General features: G+C 37.2%; 1 protein-coding gene across 6 annotated transcripts in view; it reads right to left on the bottom strand.

The window, feature by feature from the left end:
• st3gal3a (ST3 beta-galactoside alpha-2,3-sialyltransferase 3a) overlaps positions 1–13798 on the bottom strand; it is a 63318-nt gene that overhangs the window by 34334 nt on the left and 15186 nt on the right. For 2 of the 6 annotated variants that reach the window (XR_014538036.1, XM_083569842.1), the window contains exons 1-3: positions 11870–12179; positions 6657–6802; positions 305–349 (exon numbers count right to left, since the gene is read on the bottom strand). Coding sequence is in view for 4 of the 6 variants with exons in the window: in XM_083569842.1 (XP_083425968.1) it covers positions 305–349; positions 6657–6774 (163 nt within the window). In the remaining 2 variants the exon portion in view is untranslated. Of the gene's footprint in view, positions 1–304; positions 350–6656; positions 6803–11869; positions 12180–13798 lie in introns of those variants that run through there. The other 4 variants (XM_083569843.1, XM_083569844.1, XR_014538037.1 and 1 more) reach the window with 3 other exon arrangements.

The following is a 13798-nucleotide window of genomic DNA, read 5'->3' as shown; positions in this document are numbered from 1 at the left end:
CCAGCACTAATGAGGTCAAGGAAATGTTAAAAAAAAGGTTCACATTGAATGCAGTCCAAATTGGAAGGGGAACTCGTAACGAATTTATATAGCTGTAAGTGTAAGTGTAAATACTATGACAGTTTTCATGACATAAAAAAAAAAGTGATATTGGTACATTTCCAAGTGGAAGCTGTAAAAGATCCCATAATTCAAAGATGTCAAACCAGGCTAGATTACAAAATACAATGCGATGTGCAGTTGTGCTAACCACCATATCACTGACACTGCCTTTACCCTAAGGATCTTGAGGAAATCAGATTACCTACTAACCGTCCCATGTCCCAGAATGAGATGTCCTTGTCCACCTCTGAAACACATAAATGCATGTTAAATCCAATCCCAGTGGCTGTGAGACCTGGGTTTTGTGCAGAAACTTGTGATGTTTGTGACACTTTACACGCACTGCCTTCACCATTCCCAGGTGAGAGCTGCTGTGGATTCACTGCTCCATTGGCTAAAATAATTCCCAGCATCCCTTACACTATCTTCAGATAAAAGTATCTTGCAAAAGTGAGTGCACCCCACACATTTCAGCAACTATTTTAGTATATATATTATATATATATATTTAGTATATATAATACTATATATTTAGAATATTTCAAAAAACAATACTATAGAAATGAAACTTGGATTATATTTAAGAGTGGTCAATGTACAGATTGTGTAGCAGTACACATTTACTGTCCTCTAAAAAGACATCAACATAGTCATTATTGTCTAAATAGTAGGCAACAAAAGTGAATACATCCTAAGTGATAACAGCTGAATTTTGTGTAACCATGCAAAGCCACATGTCCTATTCATCATGTTCATGTTTTTGTTTGCTTGACAGGACCATACAAATTTGTGTATCTTGTATTAAAGCAGTTAAAATGTAATGCTTTGAGTACAATTCTCTCATACTGACCACTGGAAGTTCAACATGGCACCTCATGGTAAAGAACTCTCTGAGGATTTGAGATTTAGAATTGTTGCTCTTCACAAAGATGCCGAGGCTACAAGAAGATCAGTAACACCCTGAAACTGACTTACAGTACAGTGGCCAGGGTCATACAGAGGTTTTCCAATACTGGTTCCACTCAGAACAGGCCTCGCAAAGGTCAATCAAAGAAGTTGGAGCTTCTCTACCTCCATCAAACTATTTTATACGTTTATGTAGACATTAATGGCTGTATCTCGAGTTATTTTCAGAGGACAGTAAATCTGTACTGCTATACAAGCTGTACATTGACTACTCCAAAATATATCCAAGTTTCATCAATTAATCAGTCAATCTTTATTTATATAGCACCTAACATCTACCAGGTAGAACCTAGGTGCTGAACAAAGTGAGCACCTATAACAAAGTTCATTTCTATAGAATTGTCCCTTAAAAAGAAATACAGTAAATCCCCGTTGGACGAGCATAATTCGTTCGTGAAAATTGCTCGTAGGTCCATTTGCTCGTACGTTCAAACTCATTTTCCCCATAAGAATTAATGTAAAACGCTTTAATCCATTCCGAGACCTCATTTGATCGCTTATTTCTGCACTTAAAAGTATTTGTGGACTATTTTAACAAACAAATACACCGCAAATTACCGTAATGTAAACATAATTTAACACTTACCCATGCATTCGAAATTTGCTCGCAAAATAGGGTCAAATTTGGCGAGTAAGGTCGCTCGTATCTTCGTTTGCTTGTACTATTAGTTGCTCGTACAACAGGGTTTTACTGTACTAAAAAAGTTGCTGAAATGTGAGCGGTGTACTCACTTTTCTGAGATATTGTAATTGATGAATGCATTTGTTATGATTATTGTCTCTTTATCTCTTTTACATTTGAAGAAATATTCTTGAAATGATCTGCATGGAAGCACAAGAAGTGCCTCTGAACTTGATAGATAGTAAAGAAGTTTAACAAGGTAGCAAGAGTTTTATTACTATTATTATAAATTATCATTATAATTTTTTATAGGCTAGCCAGTCAATTCATCATTACTTTGATAAAAACCTGTAATAAAAAATAATTAAAAATAAAGATTTTTAATCAAAAGACATCATATTGTGCATGTGTTAGACATATGTATATTTGCTCACTTTTATAAGGAGGTGCAAATAATTAGAGAAGAGTAAAAAAAATTATAAAATAATAAACTATTGTGCTTGGAATCTTAAATGCACCATATTATATCAAAGCATTTCTGTAAATCAGGGGAGCAATCGGTTATAACCTGCCCCACCGAGCATTAAATAAAGATTGCATTTTAAAAGAGTCATAGTTAAACTCCTACACCAACAACATATATACATTATATAGGACACATATAGATATGTAGATAGAAGATATATAAAAAAAAAAATTTAAAAAAAAGAACACAAAAAATGGTTTGGGAAGAACGCAGACCTTTAGATCAGCACCAAAGTATGTGACGAACAAATTTGTTCAGTAAAAAAAAATCTAAAAATAGTGACTAATTAAAAGACCTTTCACTTTATAATGAACACTAAATCTTAATCAGAAGAGAAGATTTTCATGGCAAGGGAAACGTCTACATTGGACCAAAGGAACGAGGAGTGTTTGCTTTTCAAAGCGGAGGCCGATTTCATGACTTAATGAGCACTGATGTATTGCTCGTTCTACCTTCGCACTCATACTTTCACAACGGCCCTCTTCTCACGGTGTGCCCTAGTAACCAGCTTCACAACTGACTTAAATACTCTCGATAAATTCCTCACCTCTCAGTAACCTACACGGACTATAAAACTGTCAAAACTTCTTAATGATTTCACAAAGCAACCAGAAATACACACACAAAACAGTCTGATTCTGGAGAATCTTACAATGAAAAGATGCAAACTCCTTAAGTAAGGTCAAAAATCTGTTGAACAAAAAGCATAGGGTGAAATGAATGCATGATTCGGTGAAAGAAAGTGTTTTGACCTCATGAGAGTCCAGAAATTCTCCACAGCGGCTTTTTAGGGTTGGATTCAAGGGCCTGCCTTTTGGAAAGAGGCCATGTTTTAGACAGCTGGCTCTATGAGACCTGGCTTTAGAAGCTTGAGACCAGACTTGGCTTTCAGGGACTGAGCATCAGCAACGCCTTGCTTTTAGCAATCAGATTACAGAGAGGCCCAGCGCCGAGGGGCCCCGCTTTCTTTCAGAGGCCCGGCTTATAGGGCTGCCATTTTGTGGCCTCAAATGAAGGACCCAGCTTTCTATCTTATTTTAGAGGACTGGTTTTCTGTTGTTATTTTAATGTTTTCTTCACCAGGTGTTTGGTTCCAGACTATTATCTTTCCAACAGAGAACCAACCACCAGCTTTATGCTAATGAGAGAGGAAATTTAAGAGACAATGACAGGCATCATGACGGCCTTACTTTAAAAGTCCAATGTTTGGATTCTTAAAAGAACAGGCCAAGCTTTCCATTAGAGGCCTGTCTAGATCTCTATTGCTGGCCAGGTTCTAAAGGTCTTACATTTACACCTCCCTACACACAAGCATTAAGCTAACCAGCAAAAAATTAAGCAGATGAGGGTTAAGGACCTCACTCAAGGGTCCAGCGGAGGTGGTTTGGTGATATAGAGGTGGTATAAAAGGTAGCATAAATGTTATTGTGATCACTTTTAAAAGTGCTTTATAGAACATTATATCTCTAAAGCGGTTGGCAACACAGACACAAAAAAAAAAAAAAAAAATGTTGCTGTTATATTTATAAATATGGAAGCCTGTTTCTGCCACTGAATAAAAAAATGTTACTGCGAGAGTAAGAAAAAGAAAGAATATTTGAAATTGGTTCTAATAAGAATAAGAGTGAAGGGTGACATTACAAAATGAGAATCAAATACACAGAGACTATAGATTTGACTCTCTCACTGTGAATTACGTACACCGCTCCGGTCTTAGCATGGCCGATTTCTCCTCCGTCCTCCAAATAACTTCAAGATCAGGACAGAGGTTAACACACAGCAATCTGTAAGCAGTTTGTGCTCCGTTTTCATATTGACGGGAAGCTGGCAGCAGTTTCAATGCCCAGAGGCTGTGAATGCCACAACACAATGCCAACAAACATTACAGTTGTAATTGCAGGCCAACACTGATCGATGAGCCTCAGTTACAGCAATCACTTCCAGCTTTACCGAAAGCACCTATTAGAAACATTTGTTTGATTAACAGATTAAGAAAATTCAAAGATTCTTCAAAGGACTTGTTTGGAGGCGAACATACAACATCCGGGGCCGGCCCCATCAGCTAAAAAGTACATTTATGTTGATGGCACCTTTAGGAAATGGCATGTAAAGAGCCTTGGCGTTTCTCACAGGAGAATTTAAATCAGCGCTCCAGGCCTCTGTTGTAGTTGCTCACATTACATTATTATTGTATTAAGATTGATGACCGTTTCCTGTGTGTTTCTCTCTCCTCGCTGTTATCACTTCAGCTTTGTTTGGAAATGGAGCAGAGGAGACATTTCTTTCTCTCTACTGATTGAGTTATGTCACAGAGGCTCATGATTTAAATGCTCTCTGTGCTTCATACAATTACACCGCACTTGTTGCCAGCCACTCTGCACCATTCACACTGATCCAGGTCAGAGAAACTGATCGAATTCAAAACCTGGTACCAACACACAGCATCCTTGAGCAAGACCCTTAATCCTCAACTGTTCAGCTCTTACAGATTTGTACTCTGGAATGGATTCTAATTTATCGAGAGTTGCTTTGAATGAATACAACTGGAAACATGAATATACTGATGTGGCAAAAAGGAAACAATATAACCTCATCAGAAAATCATCAAAATAATTTAAACATAAATAGGTTTCTTATAAAATATCAGGATAAATCTGTAGTAAGAAAGTATTTTATTATTTGTAAGATAAGAGAAAAAAGGGATTATGAATGAATAAATGATAAATCAAATGAATTAATAAATGCACTAAATGGGAATAATAATAATAATAATAATAATAATAATAATAATAATAATAATAATAATAAATCATGTTTTTTTAAAAGCCATTTATAAGTAGAATATAATAATACCCTTGCTAGCCCAGACATGCATGTCTGAAAGGTAACTTAAGAAATAAATGCAAAGATAAAAAACCAACAAAAAAATTTCTACACAGTCTTGTATTATTGGGGAACAGTTTTAAAACAAAATACTTTTGCAGAATTGCATTAAATCACATTCAGTGATTTAAGCCAAACGTCACTTTGGCCTCTTTTGGCCATTCATTTGTTTTACTAAATTGTGTGATTATTATTAATATTAATAGGGAAATATTTGTAGAAGAACAGCCCGTTTTTTCTAAGAAGCCTTCACATGATGGCGGCTGAGCTCCCTCCTCTGGTCAGTGCCAGTAAACTTTAGTTTAGAAAAGTTTAAAAATGTGCAGATTACCTGCATAGATTATTAATCTACAAAGGCAATCAAACCTAGAAAAACGCTTATTTCCGTCCTATCTGACGTTGCTTCAAAGTCTGTGTCTTGCAGTTTATCAAATAATGTGAACCCCGCCTGTTGCTTTTACTGCATACTACACTGCTTCACAACACAAAACTTCTGTCAAATCATTAACAGTCGGAAAAAGTCAATTTTTTTCCAAATATAAAGGTGAACATTTGCTGTGCTCACAATAAGTTAAACTAAGGGTACAATTGTCCGATTCCTAGTCTGAATCAGGGGAAAACTGTGCTTTGTTTGTTTGGACTTTGGTTTAGTTTCACACTGTACATAATTAAACAGAATACAACTGAAACTGCAAAAACGGTTGAATCTGTTTAACTCATTCACTGATCAATAAATATATAGAAAACATTCGTAAACACGAGTTCAGCAAATGCAAGAAAGGGAATACAGAGCAGGCACTGAATTGCGCAATGAAATCATTTTATACTCCTGGAAACTATTGCCGGATGGCAAACGGGCTTCGTTTTCTCGTTTTGTTTCGGTACTTATTTCCAGAACACATTACAGTTTCCCAGTGTTTTAGCTCTGTTTTATTTTTACTCCTCCGTTTGAAACTTGCCACTCATTTAAGCGATGTGCATCATTTGGAAAACGTGCTTCCTGGAAGTCAAAATGCACAGCGTGTTCACTTCACTTCCTGCAGTTGGGTTGATTCAGGGTCATATTGATTTTCTAAACCCGAGTCAATCTACACTTAAGGTCACTTGGGTTCTAATCAAACAGACACTGCATATGTGCACTGATATTGGTCCAATATTGAGCAGCATTTTATGTCCTTTCTTATGTGCAATAAGCACAATAATAAATAATTTTCTAAAAGAAACAGCAGGCTAATGCAGTATCAAATTTAACATTTCTAACAAAATTAATCATTTGTTCCACAAATGGCTACACATCAAAAAGTGAGGGGGAAAAAAAAGTTTCAGTTTGATTGTAGAACTCTGAGTTAATATACCAGGGCTGAAAGCAATTCAATTCAGGATTAATAAAACAAATTAGGGTGAATCCTTTTAAGCCACTGTTCTCAATGTAGAATGTCCTCAGCTTTGCCCATTTAAACATAAGGATATCAGGTCACTCAGCAGACACATTGAATAGGCGAGAAATTATAAAACAAAGAAAGTAAAATGTTTAAAAAGAGAGATAGATGTACTAACGTGGTCTTTGGCCCAGGGTGCGCAGGTGCAGTTTCCCAGATGAATAGTAGAGAAAGCCGAGCACCAGCATGGGACAGAGTAGGAGCATTACATTCCTTGAGGGCTTCATGGCTTTCATCTCTCATTCGCCATGTTCAGACGATCGCCTGACACAGGAACACACACATACATACACATTGCTGCCAGTGTTATTCTTTTTTTTTTTTTTTTTAAGGTTGCCGTTAAAAAAAGGAAATGACAACCAGAATGAAGAAAAAAAAAATCCCCAAACACATCAAGCAGATCATGAGCATGAAATTTATTAAAATGATCCTAATATTAATTCTTTCTTACTAAGTATATACAAAAAGGAATCCTTATTACAATGTGCTCAGTTTTGTGCAGCACACATTACTGATCTCATACAAATAAATAAAATGTAGCCCCTTTTTTTTAAATAAAGAATGACAGTAATAAATACCTTACTGATTGATCCTTTCTATATTCAAGGCTTGCGCAAAGAACGATTTTAACCCGTGTATATGATATTACGCTGCAAGTTCACATGCTCTCGCCCTGGCCTTGGGCAGTGTCTGCTTACTTTCTGTTCATTGTTTCAGTGGGGTTATTAATGTGACATTTACATTTATGACATTTGGCAGAATCCTTTCTACAGAGCACACAAAGTGCTCTGAAAACTATATATAAATACACTCCAATACTGGTTCATTAGCACACACACACTAAGAATACCAGCAGTCTAAATCTCTGTTGAGAGAGAAAATATCTAAAAAAAAAGCAGGGGGTTATTTTGCATGTCTGACTACGTATTTAATCACTTATGGAACTGTGTGAGGACAGGAAAAGTATCAGCTACTCAGCCATACAATGTTTCACTGAAAAACAAAAGCTCCAGATTGCAGTTTCTGCCATGCTTTCAGAGCACAGCTTTCACACTCAATATTATAATACAATATGTGGGTTATAAGGGTTATATAAACATTTGAAGATTTGATGCTTTGATAGGAGAAACCTGATTAGGGGATCAGTCACACAGTCGAATCTGCATGTTATGAAATGAGGATCATGCTAGTGATTTCGGTGAGAGATTTTATGTAAAACTACCGGTTTTCTTATATTTTCTTATAAATATTATAACAATATTGCTGTAATTAAAAATGTGAAAAGAAAATAATCTTATAAACCCTTTAGTGGTGGAGATTTAATTATGTATGTCTGATTTCCTTTGATTTGCCGACTTCGTGGCCTTTCTGCAGTCATTTTCTTTGTTTATTTTTAGTTTGATCCCAATAAATATATACAGTGTATATAGTGGCTTTAAATTGTTAGCAGGAATTGTTTTACCAACGGTTATCCACATTGGCTTTCATTTCAACATTAAAAAGATAAAAACGCAGTTTTGACAGGCAGTTTTTGGTCGCTTTATTAGAAAGTCGTTTCCTTGGGCTGTGCCTGAAGGGAAATAAAAAGTTGCCTCACCCACTTGACTACCTTGTGTCATCGTGCCAAACGACGCCCAACCCGGCACATAGATGATTCAACTTTTAGTCATCTATAGTCAAGACGCAACTATTTTAATTTTGACTATGTAAATCCTTAGTCGTGGGCCACCTAGGGTTATAAAAATATTCCGAATAGCAACTGATATTACGGCTGAACATTTCTAACTAAGACTGCTATTATATATGTTCACATTTCACTGGCTGAATTTGTACAATAGACAACACAAAATTATTTATAAAAAAAATAAAAATAAATAAAAAGCCTGTTTAATAAGAAATGGTGCAAAATTATTACTTGTATGGCTAAACAAAATATTGTAATATTGTAAGAATTTTTCCTCACAAGAAGTGAAGGTCAAAAGTTCTCTGGTTCTCTTAAAGTGATGGGTGAAGACCCACCTCTTTCCAAGTTTGTTTTATAAAAAAAAAAAAAAGAAAAAGATTAAGTTTGTAATCATTAAAATGTGTTATATTAAATTCAAACAAAGTGTAAAATTAACCCACAATGGCAAAGTGTTCAACACTTTGGTTGACTGGGTTCTAGCCAAATCTGGTTAGGGGATGATGGGAAATTAAGAGGTTAGTAAACTCAATGAGGGCGTAGTCGAATTGGAAGGTTTTTCAATTCTGGGGTAATTTGTAAAATTCGAACTGCATGAATTTTCTTAGTTACAATCCTCCAGATAAGCAAAGCCTGAACAGTGATGACTGTTTTGTTACCATGAATGATTAGTTCACAGTAAGAATTGCAAAACGTACAGGTGATTGTTTTGCAGTTATACGATATGTTACCAGTTGTTTATATTAGTGTGAATATTAAGAGGGCCTCAAACCTTCGGAATCTGTGTAGCGTCTGTAATGCCTTTTACAATAAGAGTATGTGGCTTATGCAGTATACATAACCTTATGTCTGATAACCTGTTCTACCTTTTTGCTAATGAATATTAATGAATATAGGCACTAGAATCTGCATGTGTGTGGTTAGCTTAGTGAACAGAGTGGTAGCTTGGTTGTTAAGGCATTGGAATTTGGATCAGATCACGAGTTCAAATAAGTAAGCTCCTTAACTTCATAGCTGCTCAGATGTATGAATGAGATAAATGTATGTTTCTCAAGCTATAGGGGTCTGCCAAATGCCAGAAATGTAAACATAACACAAATAAATTATACATACAGTATATACCCGTCTTCCTCCTTGATAAACCCAAAGAACGTACACACCCCATTGTGTGCTGCGCACCCACATGAGGATGGTTCCCCTTTTGAGTCTGGTTCCTCTCAAGGTTTCTTTCTTATAACATCTAAGGGAGTTTTTCCTTGCCACAGTCGCCATGGCTGCTCATCAGGGATAAACACACACTGTTCACCTTAACTCTTAAAATTCTATAAAGCTGCTTTGAGACGATGTCTGTTGTAAAAATGCTATAGAAATAAACTTGACTTGACTTTCTATCTGATATCCGCCAGAACATTGGAGATCGTGTTGGAGAGCTCCCCTAAACCTCCTGATTCAATTTCAGTTTGGTTCTGATCAAATCTGACAAACATAGAGGTGGTAAAGGTCTACTTATCTATCCACATGTAGAATTCTCATCATTAGTCAGCATAAAAAAAAACTATATTCCCATGCAATCACTCCAGTAATCCAATCTCTCAGGAAGAGCAAATAATAAAAAAGAAAATACATGAAACCTGATCTGCATCCAACCCTGTAACCAGTGTCTGGCCTAATGGTTTCCTGTTGCTAAATATCTGAAATAAATGCTTTGCTACTGTATTTTCTCCAACTACATGGTTGAATCATTTTTCTGTTATCCTCTTCATATCGGGGCACGTGACATTCGTGAGGCAGCGTCCTGTATATATCAATTTAGTGTATTGATTCCTCCTTCACAATTAGTGGAGCACTGGAGAAATGGTGGCTGAGTGGGAACGCTACTGAACACGAAGTTGCGAGTTGCTATTATTATGTCCAGCACTGCTGCTGAAAACCCCTTTAAACATTAACCTCAAACTTGCATCCTGTTTACACTGCAGATTGTCTTGGATGTGAGCGCATGGCTAAATGAATTGCGCGTGAAGAGAATTTACTAGTTGACTTTTAGCGCATATGCATTACAACACAGTGAAATTCTTTCTTCTAATATCTCAGCTAGTTTGGAGGCTGGGGTCAGGATGCAGGGCAGGAGTCAGCTATGATAGAGCGACTACGGTGCAGAGAGGGGTTAAGAGCCTTGCTCATGTGCACAACAGTGGCAGCTTGTCGATGCTGGGGGTTTGAACCCTCAACGTTCTGATAAGGAACTCAGGAGCTTCTACAATAACATCCTACATATGATGTTTCTGCTTTATTTAACATTTAAAGGCTGTGAAATGGGGATTTATTGCTGGTGGATCAATAATGATCTCGGATGTTGAGCGATTTTATGAGTTGCTCAGGAGGGTTTCACAACTTCAACTGACTGTATAGGACTGTAGAAAGGAGATTACAGACACTCCTGATATGGCACATGGTATTTCTCTCTTTCCAGTGTATTGTTTTTATGATACATAATCACACTCATGAGATCACCCAGATGAGGATAGGTTCCCTTTTGAGTCTGGCTCCTCTCAAGGTTTCTTTCTCATACCATCTAAAGGAAGTGTCTGCTTGATACCGTCGCCCCAGGCTTGTTCATCGGGAATAAATACACACAAATCACTTATATTAACATTTTTTTTTGCTCTATAATTCTTACAATTTGTAAAGCTGCTTTGAGGCAATGTCCATTATAAAAATTGTGGGAAGTGGAAGGTGGAGCATGTGGGAAGTGGTGCAGTGGATAAGATCTTGGACTTCTGATAGGAAGTTGAGGCCCTTAACCCTCAACTGCTCAGCTGTATAAGTGAGAAAACTGTAAATCGCTCCTGATACGGATGTCTGCCATAAATGTGGATGAAAACTAGTGTTGAAAAATAAAGAGGGTTTCTTTAAATACAGTATTAAATAAATAAATAAATAAAAAAATAGATAAAAGATAAATAGTGGATTGTCCCAGAGGTTCAACAAAGGGTCAAGAAAATTAATATCATTATTAAAATCAACATCATCATCATCATAACAAGAGCAATAGTGGATGAGTGATGCTGGTTATATCTAGGGAAAATATATTTATTTATAAAGATAAGTGAAATGTGATTGTGTTCATACATTGTTTAAAAAAAAAAACAATGTAGAATTGATGACACCTTTTAGCTACATGCCGAATAACTGGTATGGTACAGAATCTCTCACCTCCTCTTCGTGTGTATTACAATTATTTACACGCTACTCGTTTTTCTTTACTTCGATGCAGGGTACAATACCAAACGCCGCTATCCTCCCTATCTAGGCGCACTCGACCCATATAAAACGAAAGCGTTCGACGCACACTCTAGCGCCATTGCGCAGCTTTTTGGTATAAAACCATGCAACCGTTAGCTGGACATTACAGCGGCTAGAAACTACTGCGTTACATTTCCAAAGCGGCCGAAAACCTGTTCGTTAATATCATTTTGTATATTTCATCTTCCTGTTTATTTACTGATTTAACACGACGGGGAACTGTTACTAAAAACACCACCAACCTCCCCTTGATAAAACAAGAAGTTAAAGGAATGTTAGCCAGGCTTTATCGCTTCGTGGATCTGAAAACAAAACCATACACACGAAGTCAATTTCCAAGAACATACCTTGTAAAAGCCACACAGTCATATCTTGTCCTCTAGCGGTCACCATCCCCGTGACAAAGCCGTGATCTCCATTTTCACAAGGTTTTACCTCCGTCTTCTTGCGCATACACGAGATACACCACGTCCTAACAATAACAATCTTAACCTCCAGATCCAGTACCCCCTCAAAAACAGTAATGGGCATGCGCTATTCAGCGCGCATGCGCATGGGTTCTCGGAAACGGTGTGCGAGTGTTTTTTGGGGTTTTTTTTAGTGGGGTTTTTTTTTACTGTGGATATGAGTAACGCGTTGTACAGCTGTTTCTGTTTACACACACAGCTTAAGCTTTAAACTATAGCCCGCCATGAGAAATTGACCTTAATTACTAGTATTAAAGTAGAATCAAGCGCTGTGAGGCAGTGGTGAAGCTATGGGTGGGCCTGGATAGACCTGGGCCCACCCACTTTGCATTGTGGGCCACCCAATCAGAAATAAGTGATTTTCCAATTAATAATTTAATGAACAACAATAATAACAATAACTGTCACTTATCACATTATAACCTTATATATTTATATATGAAGTACAATTGAATGCAATTTGCGAAATATGCTTGTCAAAAACAAAAGTTAAATATTTTTTGTCAATTTCAGATACTCCCCCCACTGTGCTTTACGCCATAAAGACACAATAGCAGTAATCGTGCATTTAAGTTACATTTTTTTTAAATGGCGAAGCAAATATCAATTAGTCAACAGTTTAAAAAGCCTAAATTGTATATACCAATTGTACCGCAGCAAGAAACCAGCTGCAAATGAACCTCAATCTCCTGCTAAAGAGCCCGTCGTCATCAATTAAACACGGCGCGTTCTTTAATGAACCAAAAGCATCAATGTCAAATGATCTGGAACTCCACTGCCAGGAACTGCACCGTCTCGGATAGCAAGACCCTATAAAGAATAGTAAGGATGGCCAAAAAGATAATTGGAGTATCTCTCCCCTCAATCACGGACATTTACACCACACGCTTCATCCGCAAAGCCAACAGCATTGTGGACGACCTCACACACCCCTCACATCCAGACCCTGCAACAGTTTCTTCTCTCAAGCCATCAGGCTTCTCAACAAATAACTGAACTGAAACTCATGCACACGCTCACACACACACACACACACACACACACACACACACACACACACACACACACACACACACACACAACTGTGTTACTGATCAGTACAACCCGGACTCAAACACACAATCGTACTCACTTCACACATCCATGTTTTCAGCACCACTCATATTACATCACCTCATTACTACAAACTGTTTGCATGCTGTTTTTGCAAAAAAATGACTGCTGCTATTGCTCTTTTGCACAACATTTTGTTTACATTTTTGTTTAATTACAATGTTCACTCCTGTACTCAGTACTCTTTTACACACCACAGTGTGGAACAGAGGTGGCACACATTCTTCACTTAAGTAGAAGTACAGATACCCATGTTTTAAAATACTCGGGTAAAAGTTGAAGTACTGATTATACCTTTTTACTCAAATGAAAGTAAAGAAGTTTTGGCTCTGCCATGTACTTAAGTAAAAAGTAGTTATTACTTCAACCTGTTTTAGTGTCACGTTGGTAACTGGACCTCACATCATATTAATATTAGGGCTGTCAATCAAATTAAATATTTAATCGCAACTTAATCGCACTGTTCTAAATGTACCATATATTAATACTTTCTGTTTTTAATACTTTAGGCAACATGGACATTGAGCATAGAGCATGAATACAAAAAAATTATTGTATTCCATCCATCCATCCATCTTCTCCCGCTTATCCGATGCCGGGTCGCGGGGGCAGCAGTCTAAGCAAAGATGCCCAGACTTCCCTCTCCCTAGACACTTCTTCCAGCTCTTCCGGGGGGACACCAAGGCGTTCCCAGGC

This window comes from Silurus aristotelis, assembly GCF_946808225.1.
Source record: "Silurus aristotelis genome assembly, chromosome: 2".
Lineage (NCBI taxonomy): Eukaryota > Metazoa > Chordata > Actinopteri > Siluriformes > Siluridae > Silurus > Silurus aristotelis.
The sequence above is the reverse complement of the archived record's forward strand: the minus strand, read 5'-3'. Positions and strand labels throughout refer to the sequence as shown.